Genomic DNA, 20709 nt, shown 5'->3' with positions numbered 1-20709 from the left:
ATAAGGGGCTGGTATGGACTTTGGGGGTACCCCCACGCTGTTTTGTCGGCGTAGGGGTTTACCCTTAAAATCCATACCAGGCGACAGGGCTCGCAAGGTGTCAATCTCGCGGCAAGATTGACTTCCTTCTTTAGTCCCATCGTACCTGGAGTCACATTCAAAATTAACGGCCTTTAGACGGTGTGTGGGCAAGTCCGTTCATTTGGAAAGTCCGTCGGGCCTAGTCCACCAGAAAGTCAGTTTGTGTGTGTGCGCAAGTCCGCTCGTTTGGAAAGTCCGGCGGACCTCCGCTGCAAAGTCCAGTGGATTGTCTGCCGGACCAAGTAAGAATCTGGCGCCGCGAGTGGAGTGAGGAACGAGGGGGCTTCATTCCCCCACATCGCTGGACCCTGGGACAGGTAAGTGTCCGATTATTAAAAGTCAGCAGCTGCAGTAGTTGTAGCTGCTGACTTTTAATTTTTTTTTTTTTTTTTTTTTTTTTAGGGGGAACCCCACTTTAAGCTGTAAATCTGATCTACATGATATTGTGATCTTGTTAAGGGTTTATGGAGATACCGACTATGACTTTATTCATTCATTATTTATTTCATCTTATGTCGTCTAATGACGTTTTATTATTGTGAAAAAAAACAAAGTGATGAAAATAAAAAATTGAATATATAAAAACAAAATGACAAACTATACAGGCTGATTTCTTGGCTGCTTGCCCATTAAAAAAACAATGCATTCTACTTACTGATCCTTTTCTAGGATGTGACAGGAAAATGGAAGACTGGAAACAACCTTTACAAAGTCTTCCTGGGAGACAAATCCTCTTTGATCAGGATCATAAAACCGAAAAACAGACTGCAAAGAAATAGGATGATCATCAAGAACTTTGCTAAAGGCAAAAACACAAATATACACAAACACGATATGACCAAAACTTTATGAACATGGCTATATGAGCTTGCTGGACATTTCATTCCAAAACCATAATGCTGCCCCCTCTAGCAGCTATAACAGCCTCTACTCTTCTTGAAGAGCTTTCCAAAAGATTTTGGAGTGTATGAAAATGTAAGGAAAATTGTACTCATTCACTCCAAAAAGCATTATTGAGATCAGTACAGATACTGGTTTTGGATGAGAAGACCTATTTCCCTTTTGACATGAAGGCTACTTGAGCTCCTCCATACCAAAATCATGCCTTTATGGAGCTGGCTATGTGCACAGGGGTACAAGCCGTGCTAAAAAAAGAAATGAGCCTTCTCCAAACTGCTGCCACAAGGTAAGCTGTTCACAACTGTATACAGTGTCTTCTTATTCTGGAGTAATTAAAGTGGTAGTAAAGTCATTAACAAAATGGCTCTCCTGTAGGTTTAGAGCGGTAGTAAGCTCCGCCTTTTTATTTATCTATAGTTATCTACAGCTTATAATAAGGCTTACCTGTAGGTACAGTAAATATACAGTAAATATCTCATAAAAGTGCACCATTTAGGAGATATTTACTTTAGTTGCAGCAGGTGACGTCAACGGCGCATGCACACTGCACTACCAATGGACAGTATGCTATCCATTGAAAGAGCTGCACCACAGCCATGATTCCCACCTGCATGTGCAGGAGTGCCCTCATCGTGGCTGGGCCATTCAAATGGCTGGAGCCAGTGAACCTGGGAAGAAGACCAGATCAAGATGGAAGCCCTCTCAGCCGTGATAGTGTGCCGCTGGAGGGTTTTGTTTAAAGGTAAGTCTTTCATAATTTGCTAGTATACGATGCATACATACACATTATGACTGCGGGGGCCTAATTTATTTTCATTTTTTTATTTCTTTGTGGTTTACTACCACTTTAAAAGATTTATGTATAAGATTTTTCTTTTCTTTTTTTTAAGAATCATACTTGCCTAGGTGGATGCAGCATCGGTCCCCCAGCGCCTCTAACACTGAGAACCGAGCAAGCGAACACCACTGATCTCTCGAGTTCTCAGAGCTCCCTGAGCAGAGAGCCAGCTGTCAGTCAACTACTCTCTGCTCTAACACCTCTTCGCTCACTGGAGTCCTGGGGTGGGAGTGGCCAGCTCATGCTCTGTGGCTTGCTGAGAGGCTCTGTGACGTCAGCCGACAGCAGGCTTCATAATGTACTAGAATGCACTACATACTAGCACATTATGATAGACTTGCCTGCGAACAGTGCCCTCCAGTGTTATGCTGTCATAAACCCCCTATTCGCCGGAGCCTCCATCTTTGCCTGGTCTTCCTTATGGATTCTGCATCTTCGGCCACTTGAATGGTGGGGCCGTGGTGATGTCACTCCCGTGCATGCTCACAGGACTCGTATAATTACAGCACACAGTGGGTGCTCTAAATGTGATCTGAGCTGCGCATTGCACAGCTCCTATCACAATACCGCTGACAGGCAGGGGGGAGAGTTATGACAGAAGAAAACACTAGGGTCTCTTCTGTTATAAAAACCTGCCTCTCAGTTAAATACTGCTTTAAAGAGGAAGTAAACCCTGATGAGTTTACTTCCCCTTTCATTCCCTGCAAAGGCAAAGCATAATGGACTACTATGCATCGCATAGTAGCCCATTATGTGTCACTTACCTGACACAGGAGCCAGCGAAGTCACCGCTGTCCCCTGTAGTCCGGCGCATCCATCTTCTCGGTGGGGTCTCGCAGCTCCGCCGCTGTCATTCGGCGAAGCCGCGATGACGTCACTCCCGTGCGTGCGCACGGGAGCCGACACAAGCGGCAGCTCCATTGTTGGAAATGCCGCGCTCAGTGCGCCGTAGACAGCGGTGCCTGTCTTCGGGCAAATATCTCCTAAACCGTATAGGTTTAGGAGATATTTCTTGGACCTACAGGTAAGCCTTAATCTAGGCTTACCTGTAGGTCAAAGTGGTTTGTAAGGGTTTTCAACCACTTTAACAGTACCATTCACTTGAAACCCCTGAACTCAGTAATTTGGAGGGTTGTCCACCCTTTACAGTATAGTGGGAGTGTATGTTGTATATTGTATGTATATTTTACATGTCTGTATCAAGTGTCCATTTTTTTTGCACTAATTTTTATTGTTTATGTAGCTGGACGGATAGCTCTACACTCATTTCTCATTTTCTAGACTACTGTCAGTTTGAACAGGTACAATAAAACCAACCAGTATGTTTCTGAGCTGCCTTATGAAGCTAGGGGACACCCAGAACCCTATTACTGGAGCGCCGACCACTCAACTACTGCCCTGATTATTAACCGCCAGCTGTCCCAATTGCTGCAAAGGATATACAGCGGGTAAAATAAATATTGAACACCGCCATTTTCTAGGTAAATATAATTCTAAAGGTGCTATTGACATGAATTTTTTATCACATGTCGGTAATAAGCCATGCAATTCATATATACACATACACCAAAGCAAATAAGTTCAGAAATGAAGTAATGTGTAATAAAATGTAATGGCACAGGGAAAAAGTATTGAACACAAGAAAGGGAGGTGCAAAAAGGCACGGAAAGCCAAGACACCAGCTGAAATCTATCAGTAATTACAAAGTAATCCTGCTCCTTGTCAGTGAAAATTAATATCAGCTGGTTCAGTCTCAACTGATGGCCTATAAAAAGGTGTCTCGTTACCAAGGTTACATAGTTACATAGTTACATAGTTACATAGTTAGCCAGGTTGAAAAAAGACACAAGTCCATCCAGTTCAACCTTAAAAACAAATAAATAAAATAAAAAATAATCGTACAATCCAGATACCCAATTTTATGCCCACAATTGATCCAGAGGAAGGCGAAAAAAAACCCCAGCAGAGCATGCTCCAATTTACTACAGCAGGGGAAAAAAATTCCTTCCTGATCCCCCAATAGGCGATCGGATTTTCCCTGGATCAACTTTACCTATGTTAGTACCTAGTTATATTATGTACCATCAGGAAAGTATCCAAGCCTTTCTTAAAGCAATCTACTGAACTGGCCAGAACCACCTCTGGTGGGAGTCTATTCCACATTTTCACTGCTCTAACTGTGAAGAAACCTTTCCGTACTTGAAGCTGAAATCTCTTTTCCTCTAGACGTAAAGAGTGCCCCCGTGTCCTCTGGGTTGACCGTACAGAGAACAACTCAACACCAAGTTCACTATATGGACCCCTAATATATTTGAACATGTTAATCATATCCCCCCTTAATCTCCTCTTCTCAAGAGTGAATAAATTTAGTTCCTCTAATCTCTCCTCATAGCTGAGTTCCTCCATGCCTCTTATCAGTTTGGTTGCCCTTCTCTGCACTTTCTCCAGTTCCCCGATATCCTTTTTGAGAACTGGTGCCCAAAACTGAACGGCATATTCCAGGTGAGGTCTTACTAATGATTTGAACAGGGGCAAAATTATATCTCTTTCTCTGGAGTCCATACCTCTCTTAATACAAGAAAGGACTTTGCTCGCTTTGCAAACAGCAGCTTGGCATTGCATGTTGTTATTGAGCTTATGGTCTACCAAAACCCCCAGATCCTTCTCCACTATGGATTCCCCCAGTTGTACTCCCCCTAGCATGTATGATGCATGCATATTCTTAGGCCCCAAGTGCATAACTTTACATTTATCAACATTAAACCTCATCTGCCACATAGTCGCCCAATTAGACAGTGTATTGAGGTCGGCTTGTAAATTGGAGACATCCTGTAAAGACGTTATTCCACTGCATATCTTGGTGTCATCTGCAAAGACAGAAATATTACTTTTGATGCCAGACCCAATATCATTTATAAAGATGTTAAAAAGTAAGGGTCCCAACACTGAACCTTGGGGTACACCACTGATAACCTTAGACCATTCAGAGTAAGAGTCATTAACCACGACTCTTTGAATTCTGTCTTCTAGCCAATTTTCTATCCATTTACAAACTGATATTTCCAAACCTGTAGACTTTACCTTACACATGAGCCGTGTGTGCGGAACTGTATCGAATGCTTTTGCAAAATCCAAGTATACCACGTCCACCGCCACCCCTCTGTCCAAGGTTTTACTTACCTCCTCATAAAAAGAAATCAGATTTGTCTGACAACTTCTGTCTTTCATGAATCCATGCTGTCTGTTGCTTAAAGAGTTATTGTTCAGCAAGAACTCGTCGATGTGGTCTTTTATTAAACGCTCCAGTATCTTCCCAGCTATAGAAGTTAAGCTAACAGGTCTATAGTTACTTGGTAAAGACTTTGATCCCTTTTTAAATATAGGCACCACGTTCGCCCTGCGCCAATCCAGTGGGACTATTCCCGTCATTAATGAGTCCCTAAAAATTAGATACAATGGCTCTGAAATTACAGAGCTCAATTCTTTTAGGATCCGTGGGTGGATGCCATCAGGTCCAGGTGCTTTATCCACCTTTATTCTGTCTAAGTATTTCTGGACCATATCCCTTTTGAGCCATTGTGGATCATTTGGGGCTGTGTCACTACCACCCCCATTATGGACATGAGCTCCCCCATGCTCTTTTGTGTACACAGAGCTGAAGAAAGTGTTTAATAAATTAGCCTTCTCTTTGTCCCCAGTCACCAACTCTAGATTGTTTTGTAAAGGGCCTACATGCTCAGACTTGACCTTTTTACTATTAATATATTTGAAGAATTTTTTGGGGTTTGTCCTACTATCTTTTGCAATCTGTCGTTCGTAAAAGATAGTAGGACAAACCCCAAAACCCCAAGGTGTCACACAAGAAACCTCTCATGAGGGGAAAAACCAAATAGATCTCTAATGCCGCGTACACACGACCAGACTTTTCAACATCAAAAGTCTGACGGAATGATTCCGGCAGACTATTCGATCGTGTGTGGGCTGCAGCGGACTTTTGATTTGCAAAAGTCTGACAGACTTTAGAAATGGAACATGTTTCAAATTTTTCCTCCAGAACTCCGCCGGACCCAGTTCCTACCGAGAAATCCGCTCGTGTGTGTGCTAGTCCGACGGACAAAAACCGATGCGAGGGCAGCTATTGGCTACTGGCTATGAACTTCCTTATTCTAGTCTGGTCGTACGTCATCACATTCGAATCCGTCGGACTTTGGTGTAATTGTGTGTGGCCAAGTCCGTTCATTCGGAAAGTCCGTCAGAACTCCGTCGAAAGTCTGTCGGACCTAAGTCTGGTCGTGTGTACGCGGCATAAGACCTTTGTAACCTTATTGTTGAAAAACATACTGATGGCATTGGTTACAGAAGGATTTCTAAACTTCTGAATGTTCCAGTGAACACTGTTGGGGCCATAATCCGGAAGTGGCAAGAACATAATTTCACAATAAACCAGCCACGACCAGGTGCTCATCTCAAGATTTCTGACAGAGGAATGAAAAGAAGCCAAGGACCATTTGTGGAGAGCTTCAGAAAGACCTGGAATTAGCAGGTACAATTGTTTCAAAGAAAACAATAAATAATGCATTCAGCTGCCATGGTCTGTATGCACACTCACCACGTAAGACTCCATTGCTGAAGAAAAAGCATGTTGACGCTCGTTTAAAGTTTGCCGCACAACATTTAGACAAGCCTGTGAAATACTGGGAGAATATAGTCTGGTCAGATGAGACCAAAATTGAACTCTTTGGATCAATTTATAAACACCGTGTTTGGAGGTCAAATGGCACTGCACATCACCCCAAAAACACCCCATACCAACAGTGAAGTTCGGAGGTGGGAACATCATGATGTGGGGCTGTTTTTCAGCATACGGTACTGGCAAACTTCATGTCATTGAAGGAAGGATGAACGGAAAAATATACCAAGACATTCTTGATAAAAATCTGCTGCCATCTACCAGGATGATGAAGATGAAATGAGGGTGGACATTTCAGCAAGACTATGATCCCAAACATGAAGCCAAGGAAATTCTCAATTGGTTTCAAAGAGAAAATAAAGCTACTGGAATGGCCCAGCCAATTACCTGACTTGAATCCAATAGAATATGGAAAGAACTAAAAATCAGAGTTCATAGAAGGGGCCCACTGAGCCTTCAAGATTTGAAGACTGTAGTAGAACGGCCAAAATCATACCTGAGCAATGCATGCCACTAGTTTCTCCATACAGGAGGCACCTGGAAGCTGTCATTACAAAGGATTTTGTATGAAGTATTAAATAAATTTCAGTTATGCCACGTACACAAGATCGGACTATCCGGCAGACTTAATCCGGCGGACAAACCGCCAGACTTTGCAGCTGAGGTCCGCCGGACTTTCCGAATGAGTGGACCTGCCCACACACGCCCAGACTTTTCTGGCGGGCTAGGTCCGGCAGACAATCCGCTGGACTTTGGAAATGAACGGACTTGCCCACACACGGAGAAAAGTCGGTTCATTTTGAACGTGGCTCCAGGTAGACGAAACTAGCGAAGGAAGTCAATGTTGCTGCCTCCATCATCCAGAATGACACCTCGCTAGCCCCGTGGCCTGGTATGGATTTAAAAACGGCACGGGGGTCCCCCAAAGTCCATACCAGACCCTTATCCGAGCACGCAGCCCGGCCGGGCAGGAAAGGGGGTGGGGACGAGCGAGCGCACCCCCGTCCTGAACCGTACCAGGCCAGGTGCCCTCAACATGGGGGCGACGACAAAGAAAGCCGGGCTCCTCCGCTAGTAAAAGAGATAGCAAAAGAGCAGAAGATAGCGGAGGAGTCCGGCAAGAAGACCCCCCAAGACGGAAGAGAAGACCACCGGAGCTGTCTAATAAATTACTTTAAAAACTTTTGTTTGTTTTTTTATTTACAATTTTTTTTTACCAGGTGAATGGGTAGGGGTACATCGTACCCCATACTCATTCACATAGGGTGGGGGCCAGTATCTGGGGGCCCCCTTATTAAAGGGGCTCCCAGATTCCGATAAGCCCGCAGACCCCAACAACCAACGGCCAGGGTTGTCGGAAAGAGTCCCTTGTCCTCATCAACATGGGGACAAGGTGCTTTAGGGTGGGGGGCCACAGGGCCCCCCTTCCCCAAAGAACCCCCCCATGTTGAGGGCACATGGCCTGGTATGGCTCGTCCCCACCCCCTTTCCTGACCAGCCGTGCTGCATGCTCGGATAAGGGTCTGGTATGGACTTTGGGGGGACCCCAGGCCCTTTTTTCGGGGTTCCCCTTTAAATTCATACCAGGCGACGGGGCTAGCGAGGTGTCAATCTTGCCAATGGAGGCGGCGACATTGACTTCCTTCACTAGTTCCGTCTACCTGGAGCCAAAATGAACTGACTTTTCTCTGTGTGGGCAAGTCCATTCATTTCAAAAGTCTGGCTGACTAGCACACAGACGTGCGGATCGTCCGCCAGACTGCGGAGTCCGGCGGACAATTTTGCATCAAAACTTCTTTCTAAGTCCGCTGGACTTTTGGAAAGAAAAAGTCCACCGGAGCCGAGTTCGCTGGACAGTCCGATCGTGTGTACGCGTCATTAGCGTGTTCAATACTTTTCCCTGTGTCATTCCATTTTATTACGCATAACTTCATTTCTGAACGTGTTTTGGTTTCTTTGTATGTATGGATTGCACATGTTGTTACCGACATGTGGTGAAAATGGCATGTCAATAGCACCTTTAAAAATATATTTAACTCGATGACGTGTTCAGTACTTTCCCCCGCTCTATATTATTTTAAACAATCGTAACTGCTAGGAGTTTACAAAATAATCATGAATACAGTGATATGCTTACGTTCACTCGTACTTCTCCAATGAAGAGTTGAAAAGGATTGGTTACTATGGGATCTGTATATAATTGTTCTCATTATCATTCTGTAATTTCACTATTGACTCTCTAAATCCAACAATATTTCACAAATGCTTGTTTGTGTGTTGTGTGTGATGGATTGCTGTGTGCAGGGTTAAAGCACAACAGGAAGTGGTCAGGAAGTGAGTGCGTTCAAACTATGGCTGGCTGTGAAACAGTGATGTATTATTTGCAGGAACTGTATACTTAAATGACAAAATTAAAAGTAAGTGTAGCCAAATGTAACAGAAATGGTTATATAGGGCACTGTCCAAAAGCTCCAACCAAGGGATCTTTGTGTTGGGCATAATTTCAGTACTATAGTATGTCTCTTGCAGCTATGTCTGACATCAAACTGTTTACTCACTTGCACCATCTGCTCAACACTGCGACTGAGGGCCTCGGGGTCCGGCTGTATGGCAATGTCAGGGGTCCAGTGTGGAATATCAGCAGGTGGCTTGTTAGCTGTGGTGGACTGTGAGAAGGATATACATTATAAAAAAAACATTAAAAATGTTTATCAAAAATAAATTGGCAGAAAATAACAGTTTTTGTGCAAAGGAAGCAATGATATCATTGGGTATCCTGTAAAAGGTCAAAGCTGATGAATCACCATGGCTGCTAACTGCATAACCTCCAATAATAATTGGAGCTATAGAGGGATAAGGATGTTGAACCCTTATGCCAGCTGCCTCTTATTTTTCACCTTATACCCAGCTCTATTTCTTAGGCTGATAGTCTTCCAAGCTTGGCACCTTCTGCCCCAGCATTTAAGAAACAGTCCAGACACATGTAGTGATAACCATGAGAACATACAAGGGGTGTTTAAAAAGTTTTGTGAATGGTATCAGAAAACAAGCAAAACAGAAGATACAAACCAATTACCTTTTTTGGTGTTTTAAATAATTGCCATCCTCCACAACACGCTTTTGGCAATGTTCATAAAGCTCCTGGGAACTGTCAGCAAAGGCCTCTTCAGGAATCAATCACAGAACAGTTGTCGCAACATTCTTGGATTTTCTTATAGATCATGTCATTGTTGTCGAAGACGATTAACATTGTCTTGACCTTGGAATTTTGAAGGCGACTCTTTTTGGGTCACGGGCAGTGAACACCTTTCCATTGATTGCTAGTAGCACCAGGTCTCATCCCCTATGATGATGGTTCGCAGAAAGGATGGATCCTGGTCACACATGGTGAAATCTCATGAAATCTCCAGAGTTTTCCATCGGTTTGGTTTTCTGTTTGGGTGTCAGTTTGTGTGACACAAAGTGGGAACAGATCTTCTGCTTACCCAAATCTTTGCAGACTATGGTGCGCCCCGTGTCCTTGCTAATGCCCAATTCCTCCGCCATCAATCGTAGAATCAGTTGCCGATATCGTGCCAGCATTTGTCGCACTCGCTCAATCATGTCTGGGGTTCTGCTTCTCGACAGCCGACCCAAACGTGGCTCATCTTCAGTCATTTCCTTCCACTCGTAAAAGCGGTTGAACCAGTCATAAACACATTTCTTGCACAAACATTTCATGCGTCTCCTTTTGCCCCAATTTATAGCAGAACTTGATGTTCACGCGTTGCTTCATTGCACTCTGACCTTACCTCTCACACTGACTACATTTGACTGCCCACAGCAGGTTCACCCTGATGGTCACGTATACTCCACACTAGGTGGCGCTTCTCAACGTGTCTCTGGATAGCCATGTGTATGCGCACGCACCTGGTCCATGTTGTCATTGAGATAGTGGACCATTCACCAAACTTTTTAGACTCACCTCGTATACACCAGGTCACAATCCTTGGTCAGAATCATACTGAAATTCCAAGCATTTTATCCACTCAGTTTCTTACCAATATTTTGGGACTGCGTGGTTCCCGAGTGTAGGATAGGGAGTAGATCTCATCTTCTGTGTAAAAGGTATCTAATGATGTCTGTAAGTAAAGAGGAACACCTGCTTATTTCAGATCAAGAGAATTCCACTGATAATTGTCTTTTTTTACATATTAAAAATTCCAAAGGGCTTTCACAAAACACTTTAAAAATCAAAGAAGAGTGGGGAATGGACTTGGGGGGGGGGGGGGGGGGTATATATGTGTGTGTTTTATTTTAAGCAAGAATGCAGTTAACATTAAGCATGGCCGCAACATTTGGCCAACAGGAAAGTACAGGCAAATAGTTACTTTAACAGTATAATGTGAGATTGAACTGGTAACACTGAGCCCAGTATTAAACGTTAATCATTAAACATTATGTGGGCGGTGGTTGGTTTTATATCTGGCAATATATAAGAGGTGGAGGCCTTGTCTAACAAACCACAGGGTGTGATTTAGGTTGGAAGTGGGAGTTTTGGAGTTAGAGGGTCCTTTTGTCATTAGTCTAGTTTTATACCAATAAGTGTATTTAAAGCATTGTTATTGATGTGCTTCAAAAAAGGCTGTGTTTCTTTTTGTATGGAAACCTCCATCCAGGGGAGTTGCTAGGTCTACAAAAAAACCAGGGCTAGAGCCCATAGCAGCGAAGTAAAGAAAGTCATACGCTTGGGTGGGCATACACATGTATGCTTGTGTGTGTGTGTATATATAAATATATATACAGTATATAATATCGTTACATATCTGAGTACTGATTCCCGCTTACATCAGGGTCCTCAGAGAGCCCCCTACTTACATCAGTGTCCCCAGAGCCCCCCCCCCCCCCCTTACATCAGGATCCCCAGAGAGCCTCCTCTTACACCAGGCTCCATAGGGCGCCCTCTACTTACATCAGGGTCCCCAGAGCCCCCCCTTACATCAGGGTCCCCGGAGAGCCTCCCTACTTACATCAGGGTCCCCAGAGAGCCCCTGGGCTCAGGAGTTGGCTACATAAAGAATGCAGGGCTCAGCTGTGCCCATCTATGCAGCCTCACCAGTGCCCAGCAATGCACCCCCCCACTGCAGTATCCTCTGTCCCCTGCACCCCACTGTAGTGCCCTTTGTCCCCTGCACCCCACCATAATGTCCTCTGTCCCATGCACACCACCCCACCATAGTGTCCCCTGTCGTCTGCACCCCACCCCATTGCAGTGTCCTCTGTCCCCTGCACCCCACCCCTCCGTAGTGTCCTCTGTCCCCTGCACAGCACCGTAGTGTCCTCTGTCCCCCGCACCCCACCGTAGTGTCCTCTGTCCCCTGTACCCCACCGTAGTGTCCTCTGTTCCTTGCACCCCGCCCCACTGCAGTGCCCTCTTTCCCCTGTAGCCCACACACACAGTGTAGGTAGAATTCTCCTACCTTACATAGGTGTACAGCAAGCAGAGCATCTGAGATCAACATCACAGGGCTGGATGGCGGCGGGAACTACTGAAGTTAACTTTTCACATTAACTAGGATTGCAACCAATCACCTGCTGTTTAATGAAAAAGGTTAACTCCTGCGGTTCCCGTCCCCATCCAGCCCTGAGGGCCGGTGCCCACATTCAGCAGTGGCAGGCCAGGTGGCGACCCCTGCCCTAGAGACTAGGGGCTATGGGCCACAGATTCAGGGCTATAGCCTCAATAGCCACCCCCTAGCGACGCCTCTACCTCCATCTATTCCATATGTAAAACATGTTAGGATTGGGCAGGGTAAATCCATTTTTGGAGGATGGCTTCCTTTCCCACAAAAGGTATAATAGTGATGAAATTGTTTACAGCCTTTGGAAACCTTGACTTCACGAATATCTCCTGTCAGTTTTTTATTGTCATCAACTTCTCTATTATTAGATTTCCTCTTACTTCATGTCAAGACATACTGGGCTCCATTAACAAAAGCATCTCGCTTGCGGAATTTAGGTGTCCAGACATATTTTGTCCAAACATTGCATGCGAACCTGAAACTGTCAATTTACGATACCGTTTTGTAGACTTGTGCACAACGGAAAATTTTGTTTAGTTTTGGTTCGTTGTCATGTGTAAAATACATAATTTCGTTCTGTTATATTCGTTACATTACGTTAATACATTTTCGGATAATTTGTTATTTCTGTAGAGTATTGATATTCGTTATACTGAATCTCGAATCATGTTGAATTCATTTGTTATATGCACTATAATTTTGTTCGTATTCGTTTAAGTTCGAATGTGTCTGTATGTGTTTGTGTGTGTGTGTGTGTATATATATATATATATATATATATATATATATTATATATATTCATGATAATGATTCGTAGTTTGGAAAGTCGTTTGTTTATTGAATCTTTTAACACACACAATGACAATATCTCTTCTCCTCTGCTCAAATACAAATACAGTAAGATTTACTTTGAGTTGACCTTTTGTGTCATTAGATCTTTAACGAATTACCGAATCATGTTGAATCCATTCGTTATATCCGCTATAATTTCTTTCGTATTAGTTGAAATTCGTTACTTTTTTATTCGGACATTCGGATGTATCCGAATGTCTGAATAAAAAAGTAACTAATTTCCACTGAGCCCTTGTACACACGGTCGGAGAATCTGTCGGAATGAGTCTTATCGGACCGTTTCGTCAGATAATCTGACTATGTGTGGTATGCATCGGACTGATTCTGTCCGAATCTCCGTCCGACCCAATTTTCCAACATGTTGGAAATATTTCCTGACCAGCTGGGCCGGACGGACCTAATCCGATCATCTGTAGAGCATTTTCATCGGACCAAGTGCCACGCATGCTCAGATCAAATTCCTACATCAAAGCTATTGGCTACTGGCCTGAATGTAGTCCCATCGTAACGAAATTACGTCATCACATTCTGAAAGATCGGATTTTTCGCCAACTTGGCCTGACCGTGTGTATGCAACAGTTTCGGACACAATCCGTCGGACTAAATCCGACGGGCAAAATCCGACGGATTTGGTTGGCAAAATCTCCGACCGTGTGTACAGGGGCTAATACGAAAGAAATTATAGCAATTCAAAATTCGGGTGAATTTCGATTTGTTACGAAACGAATTGCACAAGCCTACCGTTTTGTGGTATTTACTGCAAAACACAAAAACCCTTGTTAAATACCAAATGAACAGGTGTTAAACTAATTTCACAGAAGGAAATAAGTAAATGCATGTGGTAATTTAGTAGTCTTCCAAGCATGCGGTACTTAAGGAATGTATATGATTTTTACTGGTTGTTAAGGAGTGAATGGCCCCTGGCATCCTTAACAACCAGTAACTGTCATGGTTTTTAAGGATCGGGCGGCTGTCACATCCTTAGCAACCAATGAGTCATTAACCGTTGACAGGGTTCCCCGCAGACAGCTGAATGTAAATAAAAGAATTGCTTGCATTAATAAAAAAATTTTTTTTTAAAAAGGCGTGGGGTCCCTCCAATCCATACCAGGCCCAAAGCCTGGTATGGATTTTAAAGGGGAACCCCTATCTCAAAACTAAAAAAAAATGTGTGCCCCTCCCAGATCCACACCAGACCCTTATACAGGCATGCAGCCCAACAGGCCAGGAAAGGGACCCCCCCGAACTGTACCAGACCACATACCTTGAATTTAGGGGTGGGTGCTTTGGAGAAGGAGGGCTCCGCCCCCCCCCCCAAAAAACAGAGAAAGGTGAATCGTATTCTATCTTGAGCAGAAAGCAATGTACTTCACCTATCGGCGGTCTCCATTCTAGGAATATAAATTTGTCAGGTGGACTACTTGAGTCGCCAGCAGTTTTTCCTGGGAAAAAGGATCCTTCACCCCGATATCTTCCTGTCAATATGTCAAGATGGGGGATCCCAGACATAGATCTGTTTTATGTCCAGGTTCAACATAGAAATCGACAACTTTGTGTCAAGAACAAAGGATCCGCTAGCATGCGGAACAGATGCCTTGCTATTCCCGTGGAATCGGTTCTCACTGATTTATGCATTCCCTCCTATTCTGTCTGCATCCATGACTTCTTCATAGGATCAAGCAAGAAGGGAAGTTGGTGATTCTTGTGGCCTCCAGTGGGGCCCAGGAAATCTTGGTATGCAGGGATCGTAAAGATGACATTAGGGGACCCATAGACCCTACCGCCATGTCTAGACTTTTTTTCACAAGGTCCGGTATTCCATCCTACTTTACAAGTGCTAAATTTAACGGTTTGGCTATTGAGACCCACACTCTGAAGAAACGTGGGCTGTCAGGTTCAGTGGTTTCTATTGTGATTAATGCAAGGGAGCCTACCTTCATAATTATACATTATGAATCCTGGGAAGCATATGTCTCCTGGTGTGAAACCAGGGGTTGCACCCCAGGAAATAGGTCAAAGGTAGAATCCTTGACTTTCTGCAGATGGAGTGAGAAATAAAGCTGGCCTTGAGGGCTTTCTAAGGACAGGTCTCGGCCTTATCAGTATTATTTCAATGACCACTTGCTTCAGTTTCTTTGGTTCGTAACTTTATTCAGGGGGTAACGCGGCTTAATCCTCGGTTAGGTCACCCCTGATCCCTTGGGACTTGGGTGTAGTTTTTGGCGGCATTACAAAACAGCCTTTATTTGGACCCATACAATATATTCCCTTGTATTCCCTTGGTCCTTTTTTTAAAAAGGAAAACATTTTTTTTCTGGTAACCATATCTGCGGCAAGAATTGTATCAGAATTCGCTGCTTTTTCTTGTAAAAAGCCATATTATTATTGTTCACAAGGATAAGGTTGTATGGCGTCCTCATCCTAACCTTTTACCAAAGGTAGTATCAGCTTTTTATCTAATCCAGGATATTAATCTATCTTCATTTTTTTCCAGAACCCTGTTCTATGGAAGAAAAATCACTACATTCTCTTGATGTGGTGAGAGCAGTCTACTTAAAGACGACTGCCCAGATTCGGAAAATTGATGTTTTGTTCGTATTGCTTAAAGGTCCTAAAAGAGAACAAGCAGCATAGAAATCGACTATTCTAAATGAATTTGACAAGTAATCATTATAGCTTATGGTTTAAAGAGGTCGTTTCTACCCTCTCAAATCAAAACGCACTCCTCTAAGGCTGTTAGTGCTTCATGAGCAGTGCATCACCAGGCCTCCATGGCTCAAATCTGCAAGGCCGCAACTTGGTCTTCAATCTATATGTATAGATGTATATATGTATAGAAGAGCACGCGCTATGTGTTTTTAAATTTAATGTTACACCTGAACTGCAGTTTGGTTTGGGTATAATTATTCAAAATTTTGACCTTAGCATCAGTTTGACTGGACTATAGGGCGTTCAGCCTGGCCATAGGGGGCACTGTCTCTTCTGGCAGGCATGGAAACACAGTCTGGTTGGGTGCTTTAAGGTTACTTTTGGAGCCAGCCCAGTGTTAGTGTCACTCTTGCTGTGCTTTCTAGGAGAGGGTACTTAAGATGCGGATATCACGTGGTTCGGGGTTCCGGTCCAGAAGTATGTTCTGACACCATGGTCCTGGTCCTCCTGACCAGCCCCCAGGAAGGCTATGGCCTGGGGTGCGGATCCACCCGACTTTATGTTTCAGGGCTGGCTAGCCCGAGGCAAGGAAACTAAGGAACCGGTTGTGGAGAGGCCCAGCAACTTTGTAGCTATCCAGGGGAGGACTCTTCAGAAGAAGGCCATGCATGGGTTGGCTTCTTAGCAAGAGCCTGGTGAGGCTGAGGGACCTAAGTGAATCCAATTTCGTGGGTATTGCCGAACTGGCTGAAAGATACTGGTACCATACGAGTGTTCTACAAGTATTCAAGTTTCCTTGTTCATGTTCTACAACAAAATCTGTGGCAGAGACTTATTCCTACATGTTCTACAACAAAGTCTGTGGCAGAGACTTGTTCCTGATTTAAGCACCTTGTTGGCTGCTAGGCCTTGTGAGAGAGGGACTATCCAACTAGAGTGAACATCCAACTGTGAATGACTATTCTCTGGATTTCATCAAAGTAAGCAAGTTCTTTATTATTGACTTTGACATTAAGAGTACCTGGACTTTTCTCCTAACCCTCTGATCCTATACTGAGAGACTGTTCATTAACTAACTACATTTTTGAAAATAAAAATCTCTTTAAGTGGATCTGTCGTCAGCCTCTAAAGTTTCTGGGCCATCTACCACAGGTAACCCTAGACACGCAAATCGAGGTGAAGAAGGTAATGGTAAGCCCAATCAAACCAGCAGCTACTTCGGGGGTTAGTGCTACATATACATTTACCAGATTCTATCAGGTGGATGTAAAAAGACATGAGGGTGTCACCTTTGGACGCAGTGTACTGCAGGCAGCAGTATAAGTCCTCTGATCTCATGGTGCCCTAATTCTGTTGTGTCTCCCTCCCCTCAGTTAACATTACTCTGGGACATCCCACATAGTAATTACTATGGCCCTGTGTCCCGTGATGTACGATTAAAGAAAATAGGATTTTTATAACAGCTTACCTGTAAAATCCCTTTCTTTTGAAGTACATCACGGGACACAGAGGTCCCGCCTCTCTTTTTAGTATACACGTGTATTGCTTTGCTAAAAAACTGAGATGCCCCTCAGTATGGGAGGGGTTATATAGGGAGGCAACTTCCTGTTTAGGGTGTCTAGCACCTGAAGGTGGACTATAACCCACATAGTAATTACTATGGCTCTGTGTCCTGTAATGTACTTTAAAAAAAAAAAAGGATTTCACAGGTAAGCTGCTATAAAAATCCTAGTATTGCTCTCTTGGCTGCCTACTTGCATAATAAGGTAATGAGGGTCTGGACCTTTTTTTTGGCATGGGGGTTCCTTTCAAAATCCATACCAGGTCTGGTATATATTGGGGGGGGAGGGGGGCATGCCAATTTATCCATGATTTTTTTTTTTATGCCAGCAATTCTTTTCTTTACATTGAGCTGTTGGGGAGAACTTCATAAAATAGTGCATGTGGTATTTTGGAAACATTTTTTGTGAACTAAAAAAAAAAAGTTTTGAAAAACGCTGTGCGGTATCTACCACTTTGTAGTATGGAGCCCACTATACTGTATGTACTACATGCATTATGCTTTTGTGAATGGATGTTTATACTTAGTTCTATACTCACTGTTAGCAGCAGTATCACATCCTTGTTGGCTTGGAATGGTGGAACGGCTTTCTGAAGCTGCCGAAGCTCCAGGATGTGCTGGTACAGACTCTGCAGTTTGCTGACATTGATTTTCCCATTATCCAAATAATCAGGTAAAGCCTCATTGAGTGAAACTAGATCCTTGAGCTGGACACCGAGAATCGGAATCTTAAATCCACCACATTCGTTGTAGACTCGCCGATATGTACTGTAGTTACTGCTTGACGACAATAACTCCGTCATTTCGCTGAGCGTCTGGCCAAGAAAAAGCATTGGAGGGTTATTCTAAAGGGCACACTAGCTCAAAACCTGTAAAAGGTGTTACCATCCCTAGATAGATATTAGAAGGCACTGTTCTGTCCATCAGAGGTTTATACTGACTATTTGTACCTGTGTTGTTAAGTTTACATGTATAGTGTGTAATTTACATAAGACAATCATAAGTGGTGTGCAGGCTCCATCTAGTGTTCCTTTTTGGCATTGCTGCAGTTCTGTTTATTTAGAGTTACTATGTGTAGTTAAGGAAGTTGTTAATAAGCAGGGACTTCTGGGTAGAATTTTCACAGGAAGTGAACCAGTCACCATTTTCTACAAGACATTGCAGGAAGAAAAACATGTCTTTCTCAATCCATCGCCATCACCCCTTAGAGAACTTAAAAAAGTATGTTTTTACTATCTGATCTTGTATTTTATATTGTTGTTTCTGCAATATATGCTGTATTGTATGCAATATTGTACTTATTGAGGTCTATTTCTGTTATTTTGTAGTCTCACCTGGCTTGTTATAATAAAACTGAGATCAAATAAATATGGTATTTGAAGTTATTGGGACAAGAAGGTTAACTATATGTCCTTGAGACAGAACAGTGACATTTTTAAGCTGACCTCTGAAGGAAGATAAGCTGACTTTGGAAGTCTGTCAAACCCCGGGGCTACACAGTATCCATACAGTCAGAAGCCTTAAAGTAAAAGGCCTGCAGCAGGCTAAGCAAGCAGCCACGCTACACAGAGACGCGCTCTGTCAAGCAGCATCGACACTAGAACGGTCTCTATACAGCAAGACAGCTTCTTCCCCGCAACCATGTCTCACATCAGGACATCTTCTTACAAAATGAAAACACTATCACGAGCAAGCTCATCTAGGTCATCTGTTGCAAATGCAGTAGCTATCACCCGTTCAAAAGCTGAAGCAGCAAGAGCCAGGGCGGCATTCGCAGACCAAGATGGAAAAAAAGAGAAGGCCTACCTTGAAGCAGAAAGAGTGAGACAGGAACAAGAAAGAGAGAAAAAGAGAGTATGCATGGAATAATAAAAACTACTCATGGAACAAGAGAAACGTCAACAAAGAATACACCTGGAGGTCAAGCAAGCCCAGCAGGAAGCATCTATGAAATTGCAAGCTATCTTAGAAGCCAACATGGAGAAGCTGGCAGTGGACCGAGAAGCTGCCCCCGCCAGTGCAGAAGCTTTAGAAGCAGCCGTCTATGATGAGCCAAGAGTAGGCAGCAGTATACTGGGTCTTGAGGAGGACCAACAAGATTCTTCGCAACGCACGTCAGATTATGTCTACCAGCAGTGCAACCCAAGCAGCATCCACAAGAAAGTAGACATGACATCAGTTAGTCACATCAAATAAAGCAGCAACAAGACGACATAGGACCCCAGTGCTACAAGCAGGACAAATCTGGCAGAGTTCCAGACTTTCCAGTTGCAACCAAACCTACTCCACAGGGCACCCAGCCTTCATACAAGAATCAAACATCAGTCTTCACTCCAAAGGTGTATGCAATGAGCCGGTATGAACTGCCAACCTTATGCAAGTTTGAACCCAGCGCACCTACAGAAGAGACTTCTACCAGGTATGCCTTTACACTGCACCACAATACACCAGCAGCCTACCCCAATTTTAATCAGGCTACTGTAGACTTTGCCAAGTTCCTGGCCAAAAGAGAGTTAGTTACCCAAGGACTTGTCAAATTCAGTGATCGCCCCCAACACTACAGTGTGTGGCGATCCTCTTTCCAGAGTGACATTCAAGGCCTAGATCTATCCTGCAGGGACCAGATAGACCTCCTCGTAAAGTGGCTTGGCAATGATTCTGTTTAACATGCCAAAAGGATCAGAGACATTAACATAAACCACCCTGAGATAAGCCTTGCAAACATCTGGAACAGACTGGATAGACGTTATGGCTCACCAGAGGCTATAGAGAGTACACTGTTTAAAAGGATAGAAGACTTCCCAAAAATACATAGTAGAGGTTACCAAAGACTGAGAATTCAGTGACCTGTCTATGGAGTTACAAGTTGCTAAAGCAGAAGGAGACTTACCCGGCCTGTCTTATCTTGACTCTGCTAGAGATATTAACTGCTTCGCACAAAAAAATCCTTATGAGTTACACGAAAGATGGATTACTCATGGCTGTAACTACAACGAAAACAAAATGTGCCTTTTCCACCCTTTCGTTTGTGGACTTTGTAGACAGACAAGCAGGAATGAAAGATGACCCAAGCTTCATTTTTCCAGTGTCTTATACCACTTCCTCAGGCCCTAAACAACTCAGAGCTCCAGTAGCTGTGCACAAAACTAACACTTCTTCCCACAGATTTACAGAGTCTCCGCCAGAAGATCAAGACAGCGACCCTACTAAGTTCTTCCCTCTACATAAGATGCCACATCATTTTCTGAAATGCAGAGCCTTCAGGACAACGACCATCCAGGATCGCAAAGCTTTCCTCAAAGAGAATAACATCTGTTACAAGTGCTGTTCTTCGTCTACATATTTCGCCAAGGACTGCAAGGTCAGTTTTAAATGTACAGAACGTGACAGCACAGAGCACAACACAGCTCTACACCCAAGGCCTACTCCAAGAACTTTCCCACCTGTTCATAGGGACAAGGAGCAAGACAGGGAGACCAAAGACTCTAGTACAGATGCCATAGCAATCACTTCACAGTACACTGAAGTCTGCAAAGGAAGTACAGGTGGCAAATCCTGTTCGTGAGAGTTTACCCAA

The 20709-nt window shown here is 43.7% G+C and overlaps 1 protein-coding gene across 2 annotated transcripts in view; it reads right to left on the bottom strand.

The window, feature by feature from the left end:
* Positions 1–20709, bottom strand: part of LOC143982179 (RAS guanyl-releasing protein 1-like) — an 80370-nt gene that overhangs the window by 7848 nt on the left and 51813 nt on the right. For both annotated transcript variants that reach the window (XM_077480672.1, XM_077480683.1), the window contains exons 9-12: positions 17672–17947; positions 10550–10630; positions 9068–9175; positions 737–846 (exon numbers count right to left, since the gene is read on the bottom strand). In XM_077480672.1, the coding sequence (XP_077336798.1) occupies positions 737–846; positions 9068–9175; positions 10550–10630; positions 17672–17947 (575 nt within the window). The remainder of the gene's footprint in view (positions 1–736; positions 847–9067; positions 9176–10549; positions 10631–17671; positions 17948–20709) is intronic.

This window comes from Lithobates pipiens, unplaced genomic scaffold, assembly GCF_037356315.1.
Source record: "Lithobates pipiens isolate NorthernLeopardFrog02 unplaced genomic scaffold, aLitPip1_a1.2 Scaffold_1, whole genome shotgun sequence".
NCBI lineage: Eukaryota > Metazoa > Chordata > Amphibia > Anura > Ranidae > Lithobates > Lithobates pipiens.
This window is presented reverse-complemented; position numbering and strand designations above follow the sequence as displayed.